Source organism: Mastomys coucha, unplaced genomic scaffold (genome assembly GCF_008632895.1).
Source record: "Mastomys coucha isolate ucsf_1 unplaced genomic scaffold, UCSF_Mcou_1 pScaffold8, whole genome shotgun sequence".
Classification (NCBI taxonomy): Eukaryota; Metazoa; Chordata; class Mammalia; order Rodentia; family Muridae; genus Mastomys; species Mastomys coucha.
In genome coordinates, this window is record NW_022196914.1 from 26,195,384 (window position 1) to 26,217,560 (window position 22,177).

The 22,177-nt window shown below is 39.4% G+C and overlaps 1 protein-coding gene and 1 non-coding gene across 7 annotated transcripts in view; both read left to right on the plus strand.

Annotated features, from left to right (window-relative positions):
• The window catches only part of Ctnnd2 (catenin delta 2), an 851,684-nt gene that overhangs the window by 423,215 nt on the left and 406,292 nt on the right, over positions 1-22,177 (plus strand). For all 6 annotated transcript variants that reach the window (XM_031360311.1, XM_031360312.1, XM_031360309.1 and 3 more), the window contains 2 exons: positions 20,000-20,034; positions 20,607-20,723. In XM_031360311.1, coding sequence (XP_031216171.1) covers positions 20,000-20,034; positions 20,607-20,723 — 152 coding nt within the window. The remainder of the gene's footprint in view (positions 1-19,999; positions 20,035-20,606; positions 20,724-22,177) is intronic.
• Positions 2,245-2,307, plus strand: LOC116083978. The gene has a single exon (XR_004115962.1). It is a non-coding gene; the product is annotated as a U7 small nuclear RNA (small nuclear RNA).

A 22,177-nucleotide genomic window follows, 5' to 3' on the forward strand; every position in this document is an offset into this window, starting at 1 on the left:
GTCTTTTCTCTAATTCCTTCACTGGGGACCCTGCACTCAGTTCGATGGATGGCTGTGAGCCTCTACAATTTCTTAGGCTAGTGTCTATAGCTTAGAATGCCAATTGAAGCCATGAAACTAGACAAGAGGCCATCAGAGGAGTGGGAAATAAAGAGCTCCTAAGGGAGGGAGAGAAAGAATACATGAACTATGAAACTAGAGTTGGGGCATACTAGGGGTGGAAAGGTTTAAGCTGGGATAGGAGTGGGTGGAAAGGGGAGGGGCAGGTATGGGTCAGGATAAACCAAAACTTAAGGATGCATTAAAAAGCCATGTAGAGACCTATCATTTTCAAAACTTATTTTTAAATGCAATAAAAATGTTTGAATGGAGGGAACTCACATGGGTGGATAATGCTCCTCTCGGGAACCCATAGATGATGAAAGTCTCAGGGTCAGGTGTGGGGTACAAGTCGTTGGCCAGTGATGCCCTTGAGTTACTCAAAACACTTCAGCTGTTGCCACTGCTCTCCTTTGAACAACAGAACTTTATGGTAAGACCCTCTCACTGAACATACAACATACATTGGTTGCCAGAGGTAGAGAAGCTAAAGCCTTCTGCATGTGTGCAATGACTTGCTGCTGCTCATGGGTTTTTGTTTTTTGTTGGCTTGAAGGTTTGTTTGGTTTTAGTTTATCTCTATGGCTGCTTTTGTGTCTTTGAACTAGAACACCAAAGTTGTGCAACTGCTACAAAGATCTGTATCTTGACTAGATTGAAGTATCTGGCCATTTGCACTCAGTTTCCCATCTCTGTAACATATGAATGTTTTGGTCATGTCTGCAATAGAATAAAATTTATTTTGCACATTATCATGCCCAGAAAAAATAATTTTATGCATTTTTCTAGGTAATGTTCGAGCGTGTTGTACTTACGCACACTGTTTTCCATAGAGCTAACACAGTAGACTGGTGCAATAGAGAACTTGTTGCTATGCCTTGTCAAATGTTTGAGCCAGGGATTTTAGCAACACTATAAATAATTATTTTCTAATATTCGATATTTTTAATGTTAGCTATTAGAACAATTTATAATAATTTAACAAGGGACTTGTGAAAATAATTTAACATGATCACTACTTGCATTTTTCCATCACAATTTAATATTCTTGTCTGGTCATATGTTCATCTGTCCATTTCTCTTTCCAGACACTTACTGACTGCATTTTGTTGCTACATTTTTTTTATAGAATCATAGATATCAGCGTACTTCCCCTAAACATTTTCTCCCATGTAGCCATGACTAGACTTTAATCATTATTTTCAGTTCCACTTTTTCCCTGTGAGGCACAATTTACATATAAGAAAATGCACAAATATTAGGAATACTCTATTAATTGCTTCTGTGTTGCTGGGATGAAACACCATGACAAAGTTAAATTCTTGGAGGAAGAGTATACAGAGTCCTGGATGGCCAAGACCACTGCAGAAGAGGTGGTGTGACACAGTTCCCACCCCTGGAGCAGACAGAGCCAGCAGGGTGTGGGCCTCCATGGGTATTGGCAGTCTCTAGGTATGAAACTTGGTTGTATGATAATGTACATAATTTACTTTATGTTCCTCCTTCAGGAAATTGTCTCCCTGCCAAGGTTATTAGGGAATGTCCTCTCTGCCAAGGTTAATGACTCCATGATAATTAGAGACAGCATAAGTGGAATCTGGGAGGTGAGGGTATGCCTAATATCCTTAGCAAAATGGTAAACACTGTGACCTTAAGTGTAGCCCTTAAGACTGTGGGAAAGAACTCTGAAAAAATGAGTTCAAAAATATTTAATTTCTGAACGATGCACAATGTAAGGGTGTAATATGAATTATATGAGGAGTTTCACAGACCTAAAAGAACAAAGACAGCTGCACTAATAAACCAGTTTGTCAGAAAGATACAAAGGCAGACAGATTCCTGAGTTCAAGGTCAGCCTGGGACAAATCAAATTTAGGTCCTGAGATGGTGGAAATGGTAATCTCAGGATGGGATCCCACTCATCTATCTTATTTTCTGTGCTTACAGAGGCAGGCAGGTCTTTGAATTCATTTGCAATTTTTTTTAAATGTACTTGTCTTTTTCTAAGAATCAAGGGCTAGGGTCATAAAATTCTGGTTCATGGAATAATCAAAAGTAAACCTGGTTGAATAAATTAATTAATATGTAAATAAAAGACTGAGCTTTGGTTTGCAAGAGAGAGCTACCCAGAGAGAACTGCTTGGAGAGCAAACACAGCTCTTTTACAATGTTTCTAACAGGATTTCTGAACTTGGTCAGAAAACCCAAGAATTATTTAGAGAACTAACACTCGTCTTTCAGAATTTTTCTAACAGCTTTTCTTACATTGTTTGGAAAACCCATGAGCTATCCAGAGAGTCTTTAGATTGTTTTTTCTAGCAAGAGAGCACTGCCTCAAAGAGAGAGAGGGTGCTATCTCAAGAGAACACTGCCTGGAGCAGAAAGCTATCTACAGATAGCTGCCTAGGGAGCCATTTCAAGCAGTCTACAGATCTGTCAGCTTGTTCCCATGACTGACTTTGAGTCTTTGGTTTAGTAGTTCCCTAACACCCCTTCCTCTGGACCCCCAACAAAGCTGGTCTTTGGCAAGAGTATATTTGGACTTATGGTTCCTAAGAAAGCCCATGATATCAGGGACAGCATGGCAGTAGTTGACAGGTGTCCCTTTACAGAACTTCTCCCACTGAGGGTGCAGCTCTGAGATCTCTCCTTGAGGCCACATGTGTCTACAAGCCAATGTAGCTTTCTGTTTGTGTAGTAGGTTTCCATTTCATGATCACACTCTGCTTATGAACAAAGCATGGGAAATTTCCCAATTTGGAAAAGCTATGAATGAAGTTGCATTCTTCTACCAATCTTTTTGTCCTTTGTATTTCCTTGCAAAAGTTCTTGGATTGAAATCATTCAGCCATTATGTGGTTAGGTGTAATTTTCAAATACAGAGAAACTTCCTGCCAATGCTTCATGTGTTTGTACAAGTTACATTTCCATAACAAATTTCTAGAATTTTTGGTGGTTTCACACCATTGCTAAGATTGGTAATGTCAATCTGCTTAAAAATTAACCTCCAGGGATGACCATTTGTTATTGGATAACCAATAAGCATGCACTTTTACAGGGAAGATTGTTTCTCCTAACCTCAGCATGTCTTTCTTTCTTTTTTTTTTTTTTGTTAGGTATTTTCTTTATTTACATTTCAAATGATATCCCCTTTCCCAGTTTCCCTTCTGAAAAAAAAAGAAACCTATTCCCTCCCCCGTCCCCCTCCTCACCAACCCACCCTCTCCAGCTTCCTAGCCCTGGCATTCACCTATACTCTTAGTTATATTTCTTAGTTGACTTCTTTGTGTAGGGTTAAGGCCTTTTGGGCTTTCCTCTGTCTACATTAGCATGTCTATTGTTGTTGTCTGGTCATCCTTGTAAACATAGATATAGGTAACATCATATGGACTGAGTATGCCGTATTTATATATTTAAGAATATATATGTATATGTGTGTGTATATGTATATATGTGTGTATGTGTGTGTGTTCTTATATATAAATATACATAACAATAAATAAAGAGAGGCCATGAATTTGAAAGAGATCACATATGGGAGGGGTTTGGAGGGAGGAAGGAGTAGGGGAAGAGTGTAATTATATTGTAATTTCAAAGAATAAAGGAAATGATTAAATATAATTCTCTAACTAGATACAAGGCATTTCCTTTTAATGTTCATCTCTCTGATGACTAATGATACTGAGCATTTTTTTGTTATTGTAAATTATTTTAATGTTGGTTTTTACTACTGAAATGACTGTGTTAAAATAAAATTACCATAAAAATTTGATGTGGAACACACACACACACATACACACACACACAACTGTTATGTTACTCTACAAGAACCCCCCCCAATTAACTTTCATTACATGAAGAATTCCAGCTGCATTCTCTGTAGGAGCAGGGAGAGAGAGAATACATGTTTCAAATATATCTGCCTGTGCCCACAGAGGATTATAGGGATCTAATGCCCGGTGCCACCTAGAGCACAACCTCATTTCTGTGCCTTTTGTAGCTGCTGTTTTATCATTTCATTTGGCTTCTCCCATGGCAGAGATCCGCTCTTCTGTGCTCTTCCCAGTTTCACAATATGTCTGAAACTGTGACCCGTGTGCCCCCTTAGCACCACGGCGAAATGGGAGTATCTCAAAACCCAAATTACATCCTGCACAGTCATTCCCATCCACCTGTAGCTTCATCTAGAAATGTTAAACTGGTTTAAATAAGTTATTGATTTTTTTCTTTCATTTTTGTCTCATGTCAGAAGTCTGCCATGTCAAAACTCCCATATAATTCCATTTCTTTCTTTTGTTGAATTTTGTCCCATCATTGCTTTCAAGACCTGACTCATATCACGTTTGTGCACAGATATCATCTTGGCGCAGAAAATCTGGGGTAAATTGCTCTCTGCTTCAAGTCTTAACGCATTCAATAGGTGCTGTTTCGCAGTTTTCTATGCCATCGATACCACTACAGAAATCTACACCATCACCCATTAATAATTTGCATTCTGTTTCCATTCTGAACTATAATTTTTCTCAAAGTCATGAGACTTCGAACTTTAACAGCTTTGTTTTAAATCTCAACTTCAGAAATCCAGAATATGGAGTGTGTCTAGCCATTTTAAAAGAATTAAACAAAATCCAAATGTGTGTGTGTGTGTGTGTGTGAGAGAGAGAGAGAGAGAGAGAGAGAGAGAGAGAGAGAGAGAATTAAATAAAGTCCAACATCAACTCAATATGCAATGAAAATAATACACCATGCTTAACCTAGTGTTTCTGCATCTATCTTTTTCTTGGGGATAAAATTACCTTGCAGAAATTCAGTATGACTTGCACATTTGATAGTCAGTCATTTGGCCAGTTTCATTCAGTGTTGGCTGACCAGGAGCGCTGTGTGCTGCGCACACTATTCTGATTATTGATTATACTTTAACAAACCTTGGGTTCAGGAGCATGGATATGCTTGCTCCAGATCCTGTGTGTAGAGAATACACATGAGGAATATGGAGGGATCTCTCCTGCTCATTGTGGCATTACCCAGGGTCTTTCACTCTAGCAGCCAAGCTCGGGAGTTCAAAACCATTCTCTCACATCTGCCCAGTCCCTGCGTCTCTGTGCAGCTCCTGTCTCTCCAGATGGCCACCTTGGGCTTTCTCACAGCATGGTTGTCATGGTATAGCCAAACATCATCTATGGAAGTTGGAGCCGCAGAGGTACTTTCATTTATCGAAAGGACTAACAGCTGAAGATCTCCTAAGATCCATCCTGCAGAAGTTAGAAATTAACACACACACCCCTTCCCCCATACCAGCTCCTCCTTCTTATTAGTCAAAACAGGTCACTGGCCAGTCCAGTCTCAAGGGGAAGCAGAGCACACCATTTCTTCCTAAAAGCTGGCAATGTCTACAGCGTTCCCAATTTGTTTAATCTGCCTTGGCGTTGCTTATCAGATGTGTGTCTAGTTGCCTAATTAGATTTGTTTTATCAGGATTGACTGGTTCCTTGGAGCTGTGGAGTATCGCTCCAATACTTATGATTTGGACTCTTGATGTTTCCATGGATTGATGGTGGTCTTTGCTGAGTCCACCTCCAAAAGCTTCTTTGTCACGTTTCACTTTACATTGTAGAACACAAACTAGGGGCATGCGAGTAATTTAACACCTGCCTCCAAATAAGATCCTAGGAGGGGCAGTTTGGTGAGGAGGGGGCAGGAAAGAAAGTCCACAGAAATCCCCTGCTCTGTAGATTAATCTCAGTAAAGAACAGCTGCTGGATTCTGTTGTCTTTACAGGAAAAAAAATATTTCTGAATACTTCAGCGCATGGATCAGGCTTACTCTCTCCTTTAAACAGTTGTGAGAGCCTTTAACCGCTCACAAATTCAACCGATCATCCCCACAGAGTATACAATTCATACTGATAGCATGAAGAGTTCCTGATTGAATCTCCACAAAGGAAGAAAATGAGAGGCATGAAGTATGACCCTTATGCACAGTTTATCTCGCCCAGACAAACTAAAATTTCATTCCTTGAGTGTCATTAACCTGAGGGTTAGATACTGACATTTCTCAGATGTCTCCATTCTAAATTAAGGCCAAAAGGATGGTTATGTTTTTGTTGTTCTTATGTGTTGTGGAGGTAGTATCATATGTGTGTGCATGTGTGTATGTGTGTGCATGTATGTATGTGTGTGCGTGCTCGGACACTCACATATATGCATGCACACGTATGAGTATGCTAACTAAAAGTTTTCATGCTAGCCTTTATTCCATGTCATCTGAGTTTTTCATATTAATGAAATAGTTTCAGAGAATCATTTTACATTTCAATAGAGAAGTCAGATTGAGTCTATTAATTACAAGTGAAGGGCAACAAAAATCACATTTGATTTTCTTGTTATTTCTTCCTGACTACAAAAGGAAAATGAAGAAAACCTGAGCCCTGGGGAGAGGCAGGGTTCTCTTGGTAGACTAGCACTGGTTTCAACCTTACCCTGCTTCTTAGAGACCCTTCCCTCGGGTCTCTGATGCAGAAAAGCCCGGTCACCTTTCACTTGCTTTTTGAGTTAAGTTGCTTACAAAACACTAAGTTCTGTTATAACATTTGCATACATGCATATCATTGCATGTGGTGCCTTTTCTGAGGAAATGGCTCATTCTAGCAATTTGGCCAGGGCTGTGGGACTCAATGTGTCTGGAAAGAACTAAGTCAATACCACATCAGGTGAGGAGGACTTTGCGTGTTCCTCTTAGGCCGGTTTAAACCAACAAGTTAAAATGAAGGATGTCCTTGCTGCCTGTTTCCTGTGCTGCTCCATCAGGCCTCTTTCTGGAGTCTGAGTTCCCAGATGTCTTAAACAACAGGAAGTCCTCAGGAGCAGAGCAGAGATATGTTAATGACAACTGCCACCGCTGAATTTAGATTTATCTTCTTATAATTGTTCCCAATTAGAAGCCACTAGGGACACATCACAGAACACTGATAAGGGAAAATAATGTTTCATTTAACAGGAAGCTTGAGTGAGTGAAATCTTGCAATGGGCTTAATTAGAGAGAGGAAAATTAGTTCACTCTAAACATTGGACAGAATGTAACTGAAAACAAAAGACGTCCAGTAAAGAAGGAAAAATCCAATGGTATTTGAAAAGTATGTTCCTTTTGCATATGTAAATGCAACCTTTGGTGGGGACATGGAGAAGTAATTTCACTTTCTCTTTTGGAAAGGAATATACTGATGGTAAGAGAAAATGGCTGTCATCCCCCATAGCCCTAGCTTTTCCAGGCTTTCTGCTCCTTCCCTTCAGCTCTACCACTTTTTCCTTCTGTGATGATCTCTGAGCCTCGGGAGAGGAAGTGTGATATAGATGTGTGTGAACTCACAGCAGCTGGAATTGCATGAACAAGACTTTTTGCAAGATAGCGTCAGAAAAACAGCCCAGAATAGATAGGAGAGAGCATCACAAAGTCCCATCTCTAGTTGGGGGAGACATTGGTTAATAATGACTGCTAAGGGAAGAATATTCACTCTCTCCAGAGATGTGAGTCCACAGAGGGTACCCATACTCTGGGAGATAGCCATATACCCATGAGCACAAAGGCAGGAATGAGTAGGTTTAATCAACACATTGTGTGTGTGTGTGTGTGTGTGTGTGTGTAGAATTCTTAAGTAATAAATAATAAGGAACCCAAAAGACAAAGCAGCCATGTAAATTTAGATGTGTCAAATATAAAAATAAAATCTCACTGTTGCTATAAATGATGGTACACTGTTAAATGTAGTTAGTGTTCTTAAAGAATTGGCCACATCATAAGATGGGGTGGGGGTAGCAGGGCATGTCTGACTGGTGAATGTTTTTATTCCATACAAGGTGTGCCAGTCAAAACATTTACTCAGTAGAGGCCTTGGTTATTCCCATAGTGCTTTATAGCAAATATAATAAACTCACTTTTGTCACAGTAATTTTCCAAAGAAGATAGAATTCTTCAAAAAAGGGAGGGCGTTATCACTTGGAATAGTAAGAGGACACTCTGCACGGTCTTTCCTATGGCGATTCCTAGCCAGGAGCACATGGCACATGAGCACCAATCCCTGAACTCCATGCCCTGAAACACAAGTTATGTCAACATGCTTTGATAAGTAATAAAACAGGGTGGAGTCTCAGCCCATGCAGAGCCTAATTCAGACATCCCAAGACAGACAGCTGAGATGAGGGCAGGTTGAAAGAATCCGCACAAGCCCACCATTCCCTTCAGAAGACCTGGGTTCTGCTCTCACATCAGTGGACAAGATCGCTGGATTGGATTCTGCAATATCAATTACAAGAATGCTTCTCACATTCGATCAAAGCAGATTCACCCCAGGCTTGAGCTTGAGAGATGCAACTAGGTGTGGTGAAACTGAAGAGAAGCACAAAGGTTTGCTAATACTCTGCCCCTTAGAACTCCACATCATCTAGTTGCCATGCTATCTATGAGCCATCCATCATGTTGACACAATGTACAGAGCCCACTCCACATATAGGATATAGTATGCGAAATGCACAGAGAAAGAAGCTATTAAAGGTAGGTAAGGGACCTGAGGGGTGAATGAGTTAGTAGCAGCAGGCTTATCCTGCAAGCACAAAATATAAGTATCCATCCCTCAGAACCCACTTTAAAAAACAATCAATCTCAGGTATGGTCACATGTATTGAAAATACTAAACATGGGAAGTCAGAGAAAAATATGGGAGAAAAAATATGAATTTTATATTATTATTATTATAGCATAATTTTTACTTTTTGTTCATGGCATTCTATTCCAGAGTGGCTAATTTAGGTGCTGAATCATTGAAAGCATGGGACACATACTTTGTGCCCTGTGCATGTGTGTGCATTTGGCTCTCCTAGACTCAGTGGATACACTGCAGAAAACCATTCTCTGTTTCTACCCCTCTTTCCTGACATGCGCAGGTTGAGCATTCTCCTACCCAGGAGTTACAAAAGTCCAAATAAAGTCCACTCATGGCTATTGGGCCTCGCCATTTTAGCTTGGGTGTCAGCTGACAATGGAAGGAATGTGAGGAAGAGATGCCATAACTCCTTGATAGTTCCTGTTTCTGAGAAGAGCTTGTCCTCCTCATGCAAATCCATGATTCAGAGGCAAAGCCTGGCCCTGCGGACCTGTTGGCACTGCTGGTTACTTTGTACTTAAGACCACATACATGTGTGTGTGCTCTGAGTCTCATTCATGGCTCCAGCAGGAAAGGTCTATAAGTGAATGAGCTGCACAGTAAGAAGCTATGGTGTGGATTGTGCATAGTTCTTTCATTCACACACCTGGTACTCTCCTGAGTGGAGAGAGTCGCTGCTGTACAGAGCCCTGTGTATAGCCATGGCCATTAGGAGTATGGGCATCAAATGCCATTTATAATAGAAAATAGGCATGAATAATGTCAACTAGGAAGGTGCTTTAAATATCTTAAAATTTGTGACTCTATAAGAGATTTGAAATTTTTTTGTAAGCACTACCATTTTTAGCAAGAACTCTTACTCAAATCCTCATTTCTTCCTGAACACAGTAGTTCAGAAAGAACAGTTGTTTTGTCCCTGCATAAAGTAAGGAGCCTAATCTAATCTTTCAGTTTCAGTTATTCTATAAAAACTTTGGAGAGTAGTCTTAAATATATAATTTAATTTTTTAGCATAGTATATATGGAAAGCAATGGACAAATCAAAGAGACCAATTTCCAGGCACGGGAATAGTGGTTTATAAGACATCCACACAAATGCACTCTGCAGGCACTCCCCTGCAAATTAGCAGGAAGAACAGGAGTTTACCCACCAGGCAACAGCCTATGTTTTATAAATGTTTGCAGAGAGGGAGTACATTGCATTATATGAGATCTGGATTTTACGAGCATGCATTAAAACTGGCATTTTTCTCTAGGATATGAAGCCAAATATCACTTTAAATCTTTCTTCAAATCACAGGATAATAGAAAGAAATTTGGGCTTCTGATGAACAGAGAATCTGAGGTATAACACATGACCTTTTCACCAATGACAGGGTAATTCTTGCACCTGATTGGCTATGCTAGTACTATGTTCTATTACAGGGCTAACAGTTCATTCACAGAACAAAGCATTAATGAGCCTGGGCAGGTCCCATCAGCTCTGATAAGAATAAAGAATAAAAGGATAGTCACAAATGAACACATTCTTTTTTCCTTGTCCCCCCCCCCATATGCCCATCTGTCTTAGGGTTTTACTGCTGTTAACAGACACCATGACCAAAGCAAGTCTTATAAAGGGCAACATTTAACTGGGGATGGCTTACAGGTTTAGAGATTCAGTCCATTATCATCAAGGTGGGAAGATAGCAGCATCCAGGCAGGCATGGTGCATGTAGAGCTGAGAGTTCTACATCTTCATCTGAAGGTTTCTAGTGAAAGACTTAATTCCAGGCAGCTAGGATGAGGGTCTTAAAGCCCATGCCCACAGTGACACACCTACTCCAACAAGGCCACACCTCCCAATAGTGCAACTCCCTGGGCCGAGCATCTATCACACCATCTCCATCTCTTCCTTCTTTGTCATAATTCCAGTATCCCCAATCTTCATTTTGTTCTAGTTTATATTACATGAGAGAATAAACTAACAGTATATTGTATACAGAAAAAAACAAGTCAAAGTGTAAAAATGAAGCATGGTTAAACCACACTTTAGTTTTGTTTTGTTTTTTTTATTTGTGAATATTTACAGACTTATGAAAATACAAAATAAATTACACAGAAAACTCACTTGTAACTATGCCTGTTTCCCTGTAGCTATGCCTATCCCACATATAAGGCATTGGTATAATCCAGAATTTCCTACTTTTAATATACACCCCCCCCATGTGTGCAAGTGTGTCAGTGTGAGAGAGAGAGACAGAGAGACAGAGACAGAGAGAGAAAGAGAAAGAGAGAGAGTTTTGTGTGCTTAGTTCTATGAGAATGCATCAAACACATGGCTTTGTATTTGTACCAACAATATCAACATTCAAACCACTCCATCACAGAAAGGCTCCTTCATCCTGCACTATCCCCTGACCTATCCTTAACACTTAGCTGTCATTGATCTTTTCTTCAGTCCCCTAGTATTGTATTTCAAGACTATTCTTTTTTAAGGCACCCTAGTCTTTTGAGGATCACTACTTACTGTGTTTCAAAAGCCATTCTTTCCCTTGCTGAGGAAGTTTCCGTAGTGTCATGCCATTCACTGCTCAGATGATGAGGGATATTTGGCTGGTAGATTCTAGCCCTTGGTAGTTAAGAATAAATCTGTTGTGAATATTTATACATCCATTAATTTGGGTTTGTTTTGTTTTGTTTTTACTAAACGTCACATGGGTTCAGGTGGCTCACATGGTCAGAAGGCTGCTACTGCCTCTCTGGACATAAAGACAGATGTGATGGCCGCTGGTGTTTATGGATGCCCTGTGGTTTCTGGTCTATAAACAGTCAAAGTGTACTGTGACTTTGTAAGCAGAAGTGGACACAGAGGAAGAAGCCAAGGTGCAAGCAGCTCTGTGATCAGGATTCTCTAGTGAGACTTCCGGTTTCTGTTGTCTGCACTTCCTCTTGTCCTCAGCCTTTAAGGGAGTTTTATAATTAGTTAAAAGAGCTGGGCTATGGTGCAGGCCTTTAATCCCAGCACTTCCTGGGTTAGATACCAGTGGATCTCTGACTTCATAGGCCAGCCTATGTCTACAGAGAGAGTTCCAAGAAAGCCAGAGCTAAACAAAGAAACACTGTCTTGAAAAAATCAAAATGAAATTTTATTTTTACCAATTGTGTATTCTTACTCAAATTTCTTTCCTCTTTCCTAAGGAATATAAGACAGTTGCTTGCATATGTTTCCATTGAAGATATAGGAGGAGTAAAGTTCATTTATAGTAACAAATCATATTATTCCATCAAAATATGGCACCAGGCTTTAACATGTTTGCAGCAGGTTAGATAGAGGGATGGTCTGGATGGATGGATGGATGGATGGATGGATGGATGGATGGACATACAGGCAGACAGACAGACAGATAGATATGGGAAGGAAGAGTGGGGGAATGAAAAGCTGACAGATTTGTGTGCCTTAAAGGAACAGCAAAGTGAGCCACACACACACACACACACACACACACACACACACACACACAAGCCTTCATATGCACAGGTACACACATGTTCCAGAATCAAGATTCACTCACACTCATACACAATCATAGGAAACAAGAAAACACGAGTTCAACCTTCTGTTTATTCAGGGAGTAAGGAGGTATTTTAGCTAAGATGTAGAGGGTTGACACTTGTAATACCTTGCTGGGGGCATCACATCCATGAGCAAATAAATAGTAACTACTCTTTCTCACCCTCTATTCTAAAATACAGTAATGGACGCTCAGCTTCCAGATGCAGAGAACTCTCTCCCCTTCTCATGGTAAAGCTCAGAAATGAAGTGTTGAAATTAATCAACATCTTACTGAGTTACACATGATGTTAAAGTTGACTGATCAGTGTAGCAGTGTGCAGCACAGTAGAGTTAACACGTAAACTGCATAAATGGTTCAATTCCATGCTTTGGAGAGCACCTTATGATAGTACCCCTAGTGATCAAAAATTGCGACTTACAATACTCCAATTTGTGGAATGCCCACTGGCAGAGGTATTATGATAGTTTATTTTCTAATGTAGTTAGATATATTTCTCCAACTACAATAAATGCCTTGTGTATTGGTAAAACCATTTAAAAACAATTCCTAGCTCATGCATGAGAAGGTTCTCAGGAATCTGTGGCAGGAAGTATAGCATGAGAAATTCATATTTTATATAACCCCATTTGTTGATGCTTCCAATATTGGATATTATACATAATGTGCCTCTTGTAATGTAGCTACAGTCAACTCTGAAACTATAAAATTAATTTCAAGAAGAGAAACTTGCGTGTGTTTCCTTCCCATGGTACGAGCTTGGCTTTTGTATCGCTAGCACATTTTAGACGATGGAGCCTCAGGCTAATTCTTTGTGGTTGTGACAAACTGGAGTATTTATTTAGAGAGAATTAAACCCAAAGTGAATACATGTTCTTTCTGCTTTGAGTAGCTCTAAGTGGCTGGCACCCACATGTGACAGTATTGTGGCCCTTTGTGATACACACTGGAGCCACTTATGTCCAGGCTCCCCTGGGGGAGCATTAGTCCTTTGCTGTATCAGCTGCTTGCATATTTTGTCAGTCATCAATGCCAACAAAATTAGGCTGGGGATGTGAATTTCTTCTGCCTCAAACTGAAAGGAAATTCATAATAGCAATTTGAGGTCACTATATTTTCTCACACATGATTCTGAAAACAGAAAATGTCACTGGTGTTAGCTATAGCAAGAGTGATTGCAAACACCAGGAGAGACCGTCTGTAAGGTGCTGATTGGAAAGACAGAGTTCAGAAGCAAGACATCTTTCTTTTTCAAATCATTTACTCCTCTTTTTAGTCCCTATTATAGTTCTGATGAAAGAAAGCATAAATTCTTTAGAACCCATGACATATTAGTGTGGTAATATTTTATCTGTCCCAGAGACAGATAAAAAGACAAGCTGAATTCTGTGTGACTATTCTGTGGAAGCTCATTTTGTTCTGTGAATTGGCAGTTCGTTCTCTAGCTTTCCCTCCTTTGGCTTCTATTCACAACTTCCCTCATGATGTCAAGTTCATATCACTGTTCTGTGGGTTTAAATCCTTTACATTCTTACTTTTTACAAAATTCCCATGAAAAGATATCCTTGTCTTTCCAATAAGGAATCTGTGCTGCCTATACAGCAGGCAATGTGTCTAAGGTCCTTGGAACTACCCACAAAGGCCTTGAACAGGAGGACGCTTGGAGTACTACCTCAAGCTTTATACAGGTGACTGTAAATGTCCCTACCCCATTGGCACTTATGGAAATGAGCTTTCCATCACTGTAACAAAACACTCAAGATAAATAATGTACAAAGAGTAAAATGGTTATTTGGGCACCCAATTCTTCAGGTTTCTCTCAATGACTGATTGAATTTATTACTAAGCACATCATAATGAGAACACACGATGAGGCAAATTCCTTGTCATACAGCAAAGAGAGAGAGGAAGGGGCCAGAGTCCCATAGTCCCTGTTAGAGGTCATCCTCAATTGTCAGTGGTTCTTAACCTTCCTAATGCTGAGACCATTTAACACAATTACTCATGTTGTGGTTACCCCAACCATAAAATTAAATTTCATTGCTACTTCAAAACTATAAATTTGCTACTATTATGAATTGTAATGTAAATATCTGTGTTTTCTGATAGTCTTGGGTGGCTCTGTGAAAGAGGTCGTTGACTCACAGTTTGAGAATTACAGGTCAATGATCTAAAAACTCCCTATCTCTTAAGAAAGCCACAGTGTTTCTATAATGTCCCCTTAGGACTGTGTCTTTAACACTTGGGCCTTTGAGAACATTCAAGTAGCAAACTGTAGTGAAAGTCATAGAGAGCCTGTGATGCCTCCCTTCTGGATGCTCAAAGCCACAGGAGGTGCTTACCAAGAAAATGTGCTGTCTTTGTCGTGGCATCTTCCCAACAGTAGAAGTGCAGAAATCACTGTGTATGGCATTCTCTGGTACTGGCTGCTCACCTTTCCTCAGGACTATACCCCATTAGGCCCACAGACAACTTCTGTGTACTACAAAGAAAAAACACTGAGTAAGCCATAATCAATCAACTTATAATTACTGACACTGACACTAATAATTTACAGTAAATGATTATAGTCTGACCAACTGTAGTTTATAAACAATTTTAATCCATTCCATATTCCTTAGGTGCTTTAAGCCTCTGGTCAGCACACATTTAAACACCTGAAATATAGGAACACCTGAAATATATGTGATTGACTCCTCACAAGTTTTAATATTGCCTACCGCTGTATGGACTGAACCTGTCAGAGCTGGGCTCTGCCACACAGAGTCTGGTTTCAGAGACCACCCTGTCCACTGCTGCACAAATGACATCCTGTTTTAGCTAGGTATTCCTAACGGTAGCCTTTGTAGGCCTATGAAGATGTTTTTAGTTGCCGTAACGTTATACATTTTGTTGAAATAACCAAGGCAGAAAGATTTTGATATAAGAAAGAAATCAACATGGCATTTACATGGGGGAGACTGTGACTATTCATTTGGGGGTGTTTCAAGGACAGAAGCTGCAAGGCAATCTTGGAAGGGAAAAGGAGCTATTTACCATAGCAGAGTAGGAAACAGAACACACGCATAAAAGGCAGCAGAGGCCTCTAGCAAAACACTACACACCAAATAGACAAATTCTCATCTTCATCATATACACATCATTCCCATAGTATCTAAGGCTCTGGACTAAGCTCATTTTATCTTGAAATCACTTCATTCTAGTGTGGGGTCCTGCATGTGAAATTCACTAATAAAAGCTCTTTTCTCCTACAGCCACGGTCTAGACAAACAGATGCCATCAATATGAGTATCTTTATTCCTGTAGGGTAGAATCAAACATTAGTTTGGAAGCAATTTACTTTTACAATAGCTTCCCCTGGCTTATGTTTTAGGTGCACTGCTCAGCTTCAAAGCAAAGTTAACAAAAGCCTCGTAGTTCCACACCTTCATTTCGTTTTGAAAGAAGTCAGGAGCAATACTGTTCCATCTGGTCCAGGGCGGGGACTGATGCTTCAGGCATCTGAAAGTCACAAAAGAAAATATACTTGAGCCGGTCCATCAGAGTCAGTAGAAGTGGCTTGCTCTGTGTTTTTTTTTTCCTGGCATTAAGAAAAGCTATGAACTTTCATATGTGGTCTTTATTAGAAATGGCCCACGGGTGAGTGAGATGATCGTCAGAAAAGGCAATGATAGAATCCACTTTGCAGGGAGCTCAAGGTGACTCTCTGGTCTAAACTACCCTTGCCACACACACATATACATCATGCCCAAAGAACATGAAGCTATCAGCTATTGCTGGCTAACTAGAAATGTTCCAACACCTCTACTTTAATAATCTATCAGAGAGATATTCTGTCATTCTCCTCACATGTGACATGGAGGGCAAATGAACTATGTCTTTCTCAAAGTGGATTTTTCCATTGTATTAAATTCAGATATATAACTGAGAATATTTACTGCAGCTACTTCCTAGTCCTGGATATTGGAGTATATGAGAAGCAGGCCTAGTCTGTGATAATGTAATGAATAGATAGGTTTGTTTGATTTTTGTTTTTTTTTTTTTTAAGAAGTATCCACCTTCCAGCACTTCTTAAGGGAAGGAATCAAGCACACACACACACACACACACACACATACATACACACACACATACACACACATACACACACATGCATACATACACACACATACACACACACTCATACATACATACACATACACACACATACATACATACACACACACATACACACATATGCATACATACACACACATACATACACACACACACATATATACACACATATACACACATAAACAAACATTCAATTTCATGGAATCCCAGAGCAGAGAAAGGAAAGTACACACTTAAGGAAACCAAATCCAAACCAGTTTCCTCTGGGGACGTCTGCAGTCTGTGATCGGTATTACTGCTAATGCATTTTAACTGTGTGAAAGGAGTCAAGGAAGCCACTGAAGTGATTAATGCTTTCATCTGCCCCAAAGGAATATGACATTTTTTTTCCTGAGAGGACATTTCTACATTACCGTCAATAGTGCTTCTTCTTTCAACTGTAATAATAATAATAAAATGTTCCTTCTCATTTCTGTGGCATCATAAAACTGAAATAATTTAGAAAGAGGACCAAAGAAGAGCTATGTGGTAATATGAGGATGTTGAGTTTTGCACAGTGATTCGCCTGTTATTGTAGAGGAACAGACAAATCTCCAATTGAACAAAACCACTATAAACACCATCTTTTCTGTGTGGGGATTGCTATGGGACACCCCCATCCAGCCCCAACCTCTGGACGAAAAAGTTAAGAAGGAAGAACTGCTTGTAAACACCAGCAATGGCCCATATCCCTATGGATTAGTGGAACATGAGTTCTACAGAGTCAACCTGCAGCTTCAGAGTTTCCATATGATCACACTGTATACTTGACCACATTTCTGTGTGGGCTGACAGAGTGTCCATTCTTATGGACCCATCCACACACAGGGCTTAAGTTGACAGAAAGGTTAGAAACTCATGCCTGCACTTCTTGTGTTTGAGCAGGAAATGACACCCTCCACTTCTTCCTTTGGGGTTTTGTGTAGCCCTGTCTACACATAATGGACTGGGCAGATGAGCCCAGTGTCCCATAGAGAGAGAACAGAACAATGCTGAGCCCACAGGTAGCTCATTTGCATTGCTTTAGATATGAGGAAACTTAAGAGGAAGCCATCCCCCTTACCCAAAGGGTGACTTTAGATTGTGGATGAGGAGTTTGCATTGAGTGTTGTGCAAGTTTCTTCAAAGCTTTGACAAGACTTTTAGGAGCTGGGTGGTCACATCCTTTAACATCACTGAGTTTTGTTCCTAAAAGCAAGAGAAAGTTGGTAAGTGTTGAGAAATAGCAAGGTCTTGCTATGTCATAAACCTTACAACCAAATACCTGGATTGTTATGGGCCTGTAGTAGTTTGGAGGTAGTAGTAATTTCCTTATTGTATCAAGAAAAATAGTGTAATTCCCTGAGACTGCCATAAGTGTTACTCCATGTACCTGGCTTAAACCAACACAAATTTATTCTCACAGTTTTGGTGGGCTGAAGACTGAAGTGGTCAGTGTGTCAACTGGGAGACAGTTCCTAGCAAGACCAAAAGGAAGTTCCTCACAAACCTTTTCCTGATTGTGTGGCTTCCACTGAGTCTTCACTTTTATCTGAGACACCTGGTCTTCACCCTCCTCTTTACCTGGCCATCTCCATGTCTGTGTAGGTCCTGTCAGTCTCCTACAAGTACATCTCACGCAAATCCCTCCCATAGATGACCTGTCTGAAGACAGTCAACCCTTGATACAGCAGTGAAACCCTCTGTCCAAAAAGCTGAGCATGCACAAATTTCAGGGCTTTGATCTAGAGTTTATTTGGGGAGAAAGCCACTCTTCAGCCCAGTACAGTATGAGAATGTTTTCTGTTCCTACACAAATGATGACATCCATACTTTTATGCTACATGGGGAGGTTGTCCAGCCTTACGATATAGAATAAGAGTGCCTGGGTTAGCACTAAATTAACAACGAGTGTCTTACCCAGTAGATCTAACATTCGTAGCACACAAGAAGTGTATAACTTAACTATTTAGAGCAGACACTCAGCCGAGCGTACAGATTTTCTGAGCCTGTAGGCTTCTAGTCGGCTTTCACCTATGCATTTAAGAAGGGCTGCGCATGATTGTGATATGCACTTAGCATTACTCGGAGTCAGTATATCCAGGCTCTAGTGCAGTTTCTGAAAATGTGCAATGGTATCCATGCATAATATTAGGATCATAACAGCACATGCTGGATAAATAACATTCTTAAAGACTAGCATAGCCATGATAGTGATGGTTCAGATGGATCCTGGTGATTCTTGAATTTTAATATGAAACAACCTTATATGTAATGATACCTACTAAGGGAAGCTGCTGTATCATTTTTAAAATATTGATGGGTGTATTACCTTCCTATGGTAAGGGTTGAACTTTGTAGTTAGATACAGCTCTTAGATAATGCTATAGCTCTTTAATGGATGTAAGAGCTTCATGGAAATGAATTTGTGGTTACCTTTTCATGTGTCAGATCTGTCTTTAGCTCTTAGCATTATAAAATTTCTTTCCATTTTGCTAATATGAGTTGGCTTAGGAGCAAGACACCCTATAATAGTCATTCGTTTCTAAAGGGACCATTCTTGTTCTCATTTACATCAATCATGGCTTTTCTGAGTGCTGATTTATACCAGAATTCCCCTTTCCCACATAAATGTATTCAGAAGCTGCCTCTAAGGTACAAATTAAGGGTCTAAAACCCACTTACTGTTAAAGGACTGATGAGCTATTCATAGAAGCTGCTTGATCAAGGCAAAGATCTGGTAAAATACATGTGGAAAACCATTCTCAAATAGTATCTGTCATTGCTATTCTTACTGCTCGTCAGATATTGACAGAAAATGGTGGCACCATTAGCAGAACATACAAAGGAAGTTTTTCACACCCAAAAAATTAAATGTATTCATCTATCTTATATTTAATAAGTCATGCAAAATAAATCAGTCATCTATGCAGGTCTACTCTGAAATGTCACAGGCATATCATATATATGTGCATATATATGAACAATGCTTGGCTTAATCATTTTGAAAAGATATGTTGTTAGGAGAGAATTTCAAAATGTATATTCAGTTGGTGGTAATATGTTATTATTTTAAGTCACCTTATTTAAGTCACAACAATCAACTGGAAAGAAGGACTCATATGAAATGTTGAAGTAAAGGTAAAAGTTATTTTACCTGTTTTTAATAAAAAGGGATTTATATTTCTTTATTAGGTACTTTACAATGTCTAATACTATGCAGACTTTAGTTATTTTAAAGTAACTAAAATTGAGTAAAACTGAATTATCTATAAGCTATTTCTTAATGGATTGGATTTATGAAAAAAATAAGCTATCTTTATGAAAATTACTGAACAATGTCCACTGATAGCACGGTATTACCTGCAAATCAAAAGGGGATATACAGCAAATGCATGGAAATTAAGATTCCATCTCAGTGGACCCTCTGCTGTGTGAGGACTGAGAAGGGTTCCGGGAATCCAGCTCTCCTGCTCTGGGGTCCCTGTGCATCTTGTGTTTAGACCATACACTCTGCTAATTAGCCTATTACAGCTGTGTGTTCTCTTTCTTGCAGTTCAGCAGGAGAGCAGTTTCATTGGCAGACACAAGGTAAAGTATGGCCTCTTGATGGAATCTTACTTCTATGTGTATCTCTACTGATTAATTGTATTATGAACTTTAGTTTTCTAAAAGTGAATTAGGAAAAAAAACATGACAGTAAAAATTAAGTGAAGTTATGCTAGCTTGTGATTTGTGGGTGAGGGGTTAATGTCTCTTAATTTTCTGGTAACTTAATCTTCTCCAAAGATTCATGTAGTTGACTTTGGCTCTGTGATTGATGTCAAGGCTTGTAAATGTGTTGTCTAATAGTGATCGTGTTTGATTGTTAAATGGTAACTTAAAGCAGTGGTTCTCAACCTTCCTATGCTGTGACTCTTTATTACAGTTCCTCATGTTGTGGTGACCCCCACACACTCAATTTTTCCATTGCTGCTTCATAACTGTAATTGTTCTCCTGAAATGAATCATAATGTAAATATCTGATGTGCAGAAAATGTGATGTGACCCTGTGAAAGGGTCATTAGAATCCCAAGGGGTCACAACCTACAGCTTGACAACCACTGACCCAAAGCTTTAATGCTAACCTACCGTGTTTACCACTTTAATATATCTCCTTTCAGATGGCCAAAAAGATATCGAAGATGAACTTACAACAGGCCTTGAGCTGGTGGACTCCTGTATCCGCTCTCTGCAGGAGTCAGGCATTCTTGACCCACAGGATTACTCCACAAGTGAAAGTAGGTCAAAGGGCAGACTCCTGGGGCCCAGGCTGCCTTCTCACTATGTATATACCCAAGAAAGACCTTGAACCTCTGGTCCTAATTCCTTCCTCTCTGGGATGCTGGGGTTATAGGCATATGTAAAGATATTATGTTTTGAAAAGTCACAATACTCTTTGTTCCTTCCCTTTCAGTGGGATCGCTGAGGCTGGGAATGTAGATTAGTTTGTAGAGAGCTTGCCTAATATGAAGCTTACATTCCATTGCCAGTATTGTACAAGCAGGTACTTTTTGTTGTTCTGGTAAAACACCATTATAGCAGAGAGGAGGGCCAGGCAGCAGGCAAGCATAACAGGAAGCCCTCTGGTCACATGTTATGATTCTAATCAGGAAACATAAGAGGGCAAACTGGAAGTGAGGCAGGCCTATACACTCCTAAGGCCTGCCCAGTGACCATATGTTCAGCTTGGCTCCTTGTCCCAAGCCCCCCAAGCAGTGCCACCAACTGGTGTCAACAACAAATGTCAGATGTGCAGACTTTTCTCATTCAAGTCTCACACAAGCCATCTATAAAAAAGCTTCATAATGTATTCATTTCTCTTCAATTTCAAGGGTTCTCTCCACACTCACAAGGTTGCAAACACTCCTGAGTCAGCAGTTAGAGTCTAGGTGTTTCACCAGATTTTCCACTTCTAAACAAATATAGTCTGTGAACTTATGTATATGTATATACATATACATGTGTCTGTATACATACATATATACAAATATATATATATATAGCACAGTGCCTGCCTTTAAATGAACTGGTACAGGTACCAATCATTGTTGACAGAGTTCTTCATGATCTGCAATTATTTAACAAGATTGGTTTTCCACATAATATAATTACCTTTGACTACTTTGTACAATGCAATATGCAACAGCCTTACATCAATATACTTAGTAAATTGTATTATTTTTATAATATTTAAATGTTTGTTTGTTTATTTATTTATAGTTATGTTTTCCAGCTAGAAAGTTTGAAGCTTAAAAATAAAGAGTACAGGCAGTAGAATAAACTTGTTCTTAATAAATTTTAAAGTTCTATGGACTTACTCTAATAAAATCTCACAAACGATTGTGTCACACTATTAAAAAAATAAAAACACATTATCTTGGTAATACCAGGATAAAAGAAATCAATGAAGCATCTAAAAAGATGAAATAAAATAAAATTGTCTTGAATGCACATCAAGGTTTGTTATAAAAAGAAAGACATAAGAGTAAGGTATAGTAGTTGTTTTTAAAATACTTTAATTTGCATATTATCTTATTTCTCTATAGAACATGTGATACCACTATTATAGTAGCTAGTCATTGTGCATACCCAGACATGGTCAAAGTAAAATTCCTGCATTTATACTCATAAAAGAATGTACAGGCTTGCCCTTATACTTGATCTCCATATTTATATGCTAAAATGTACAGTT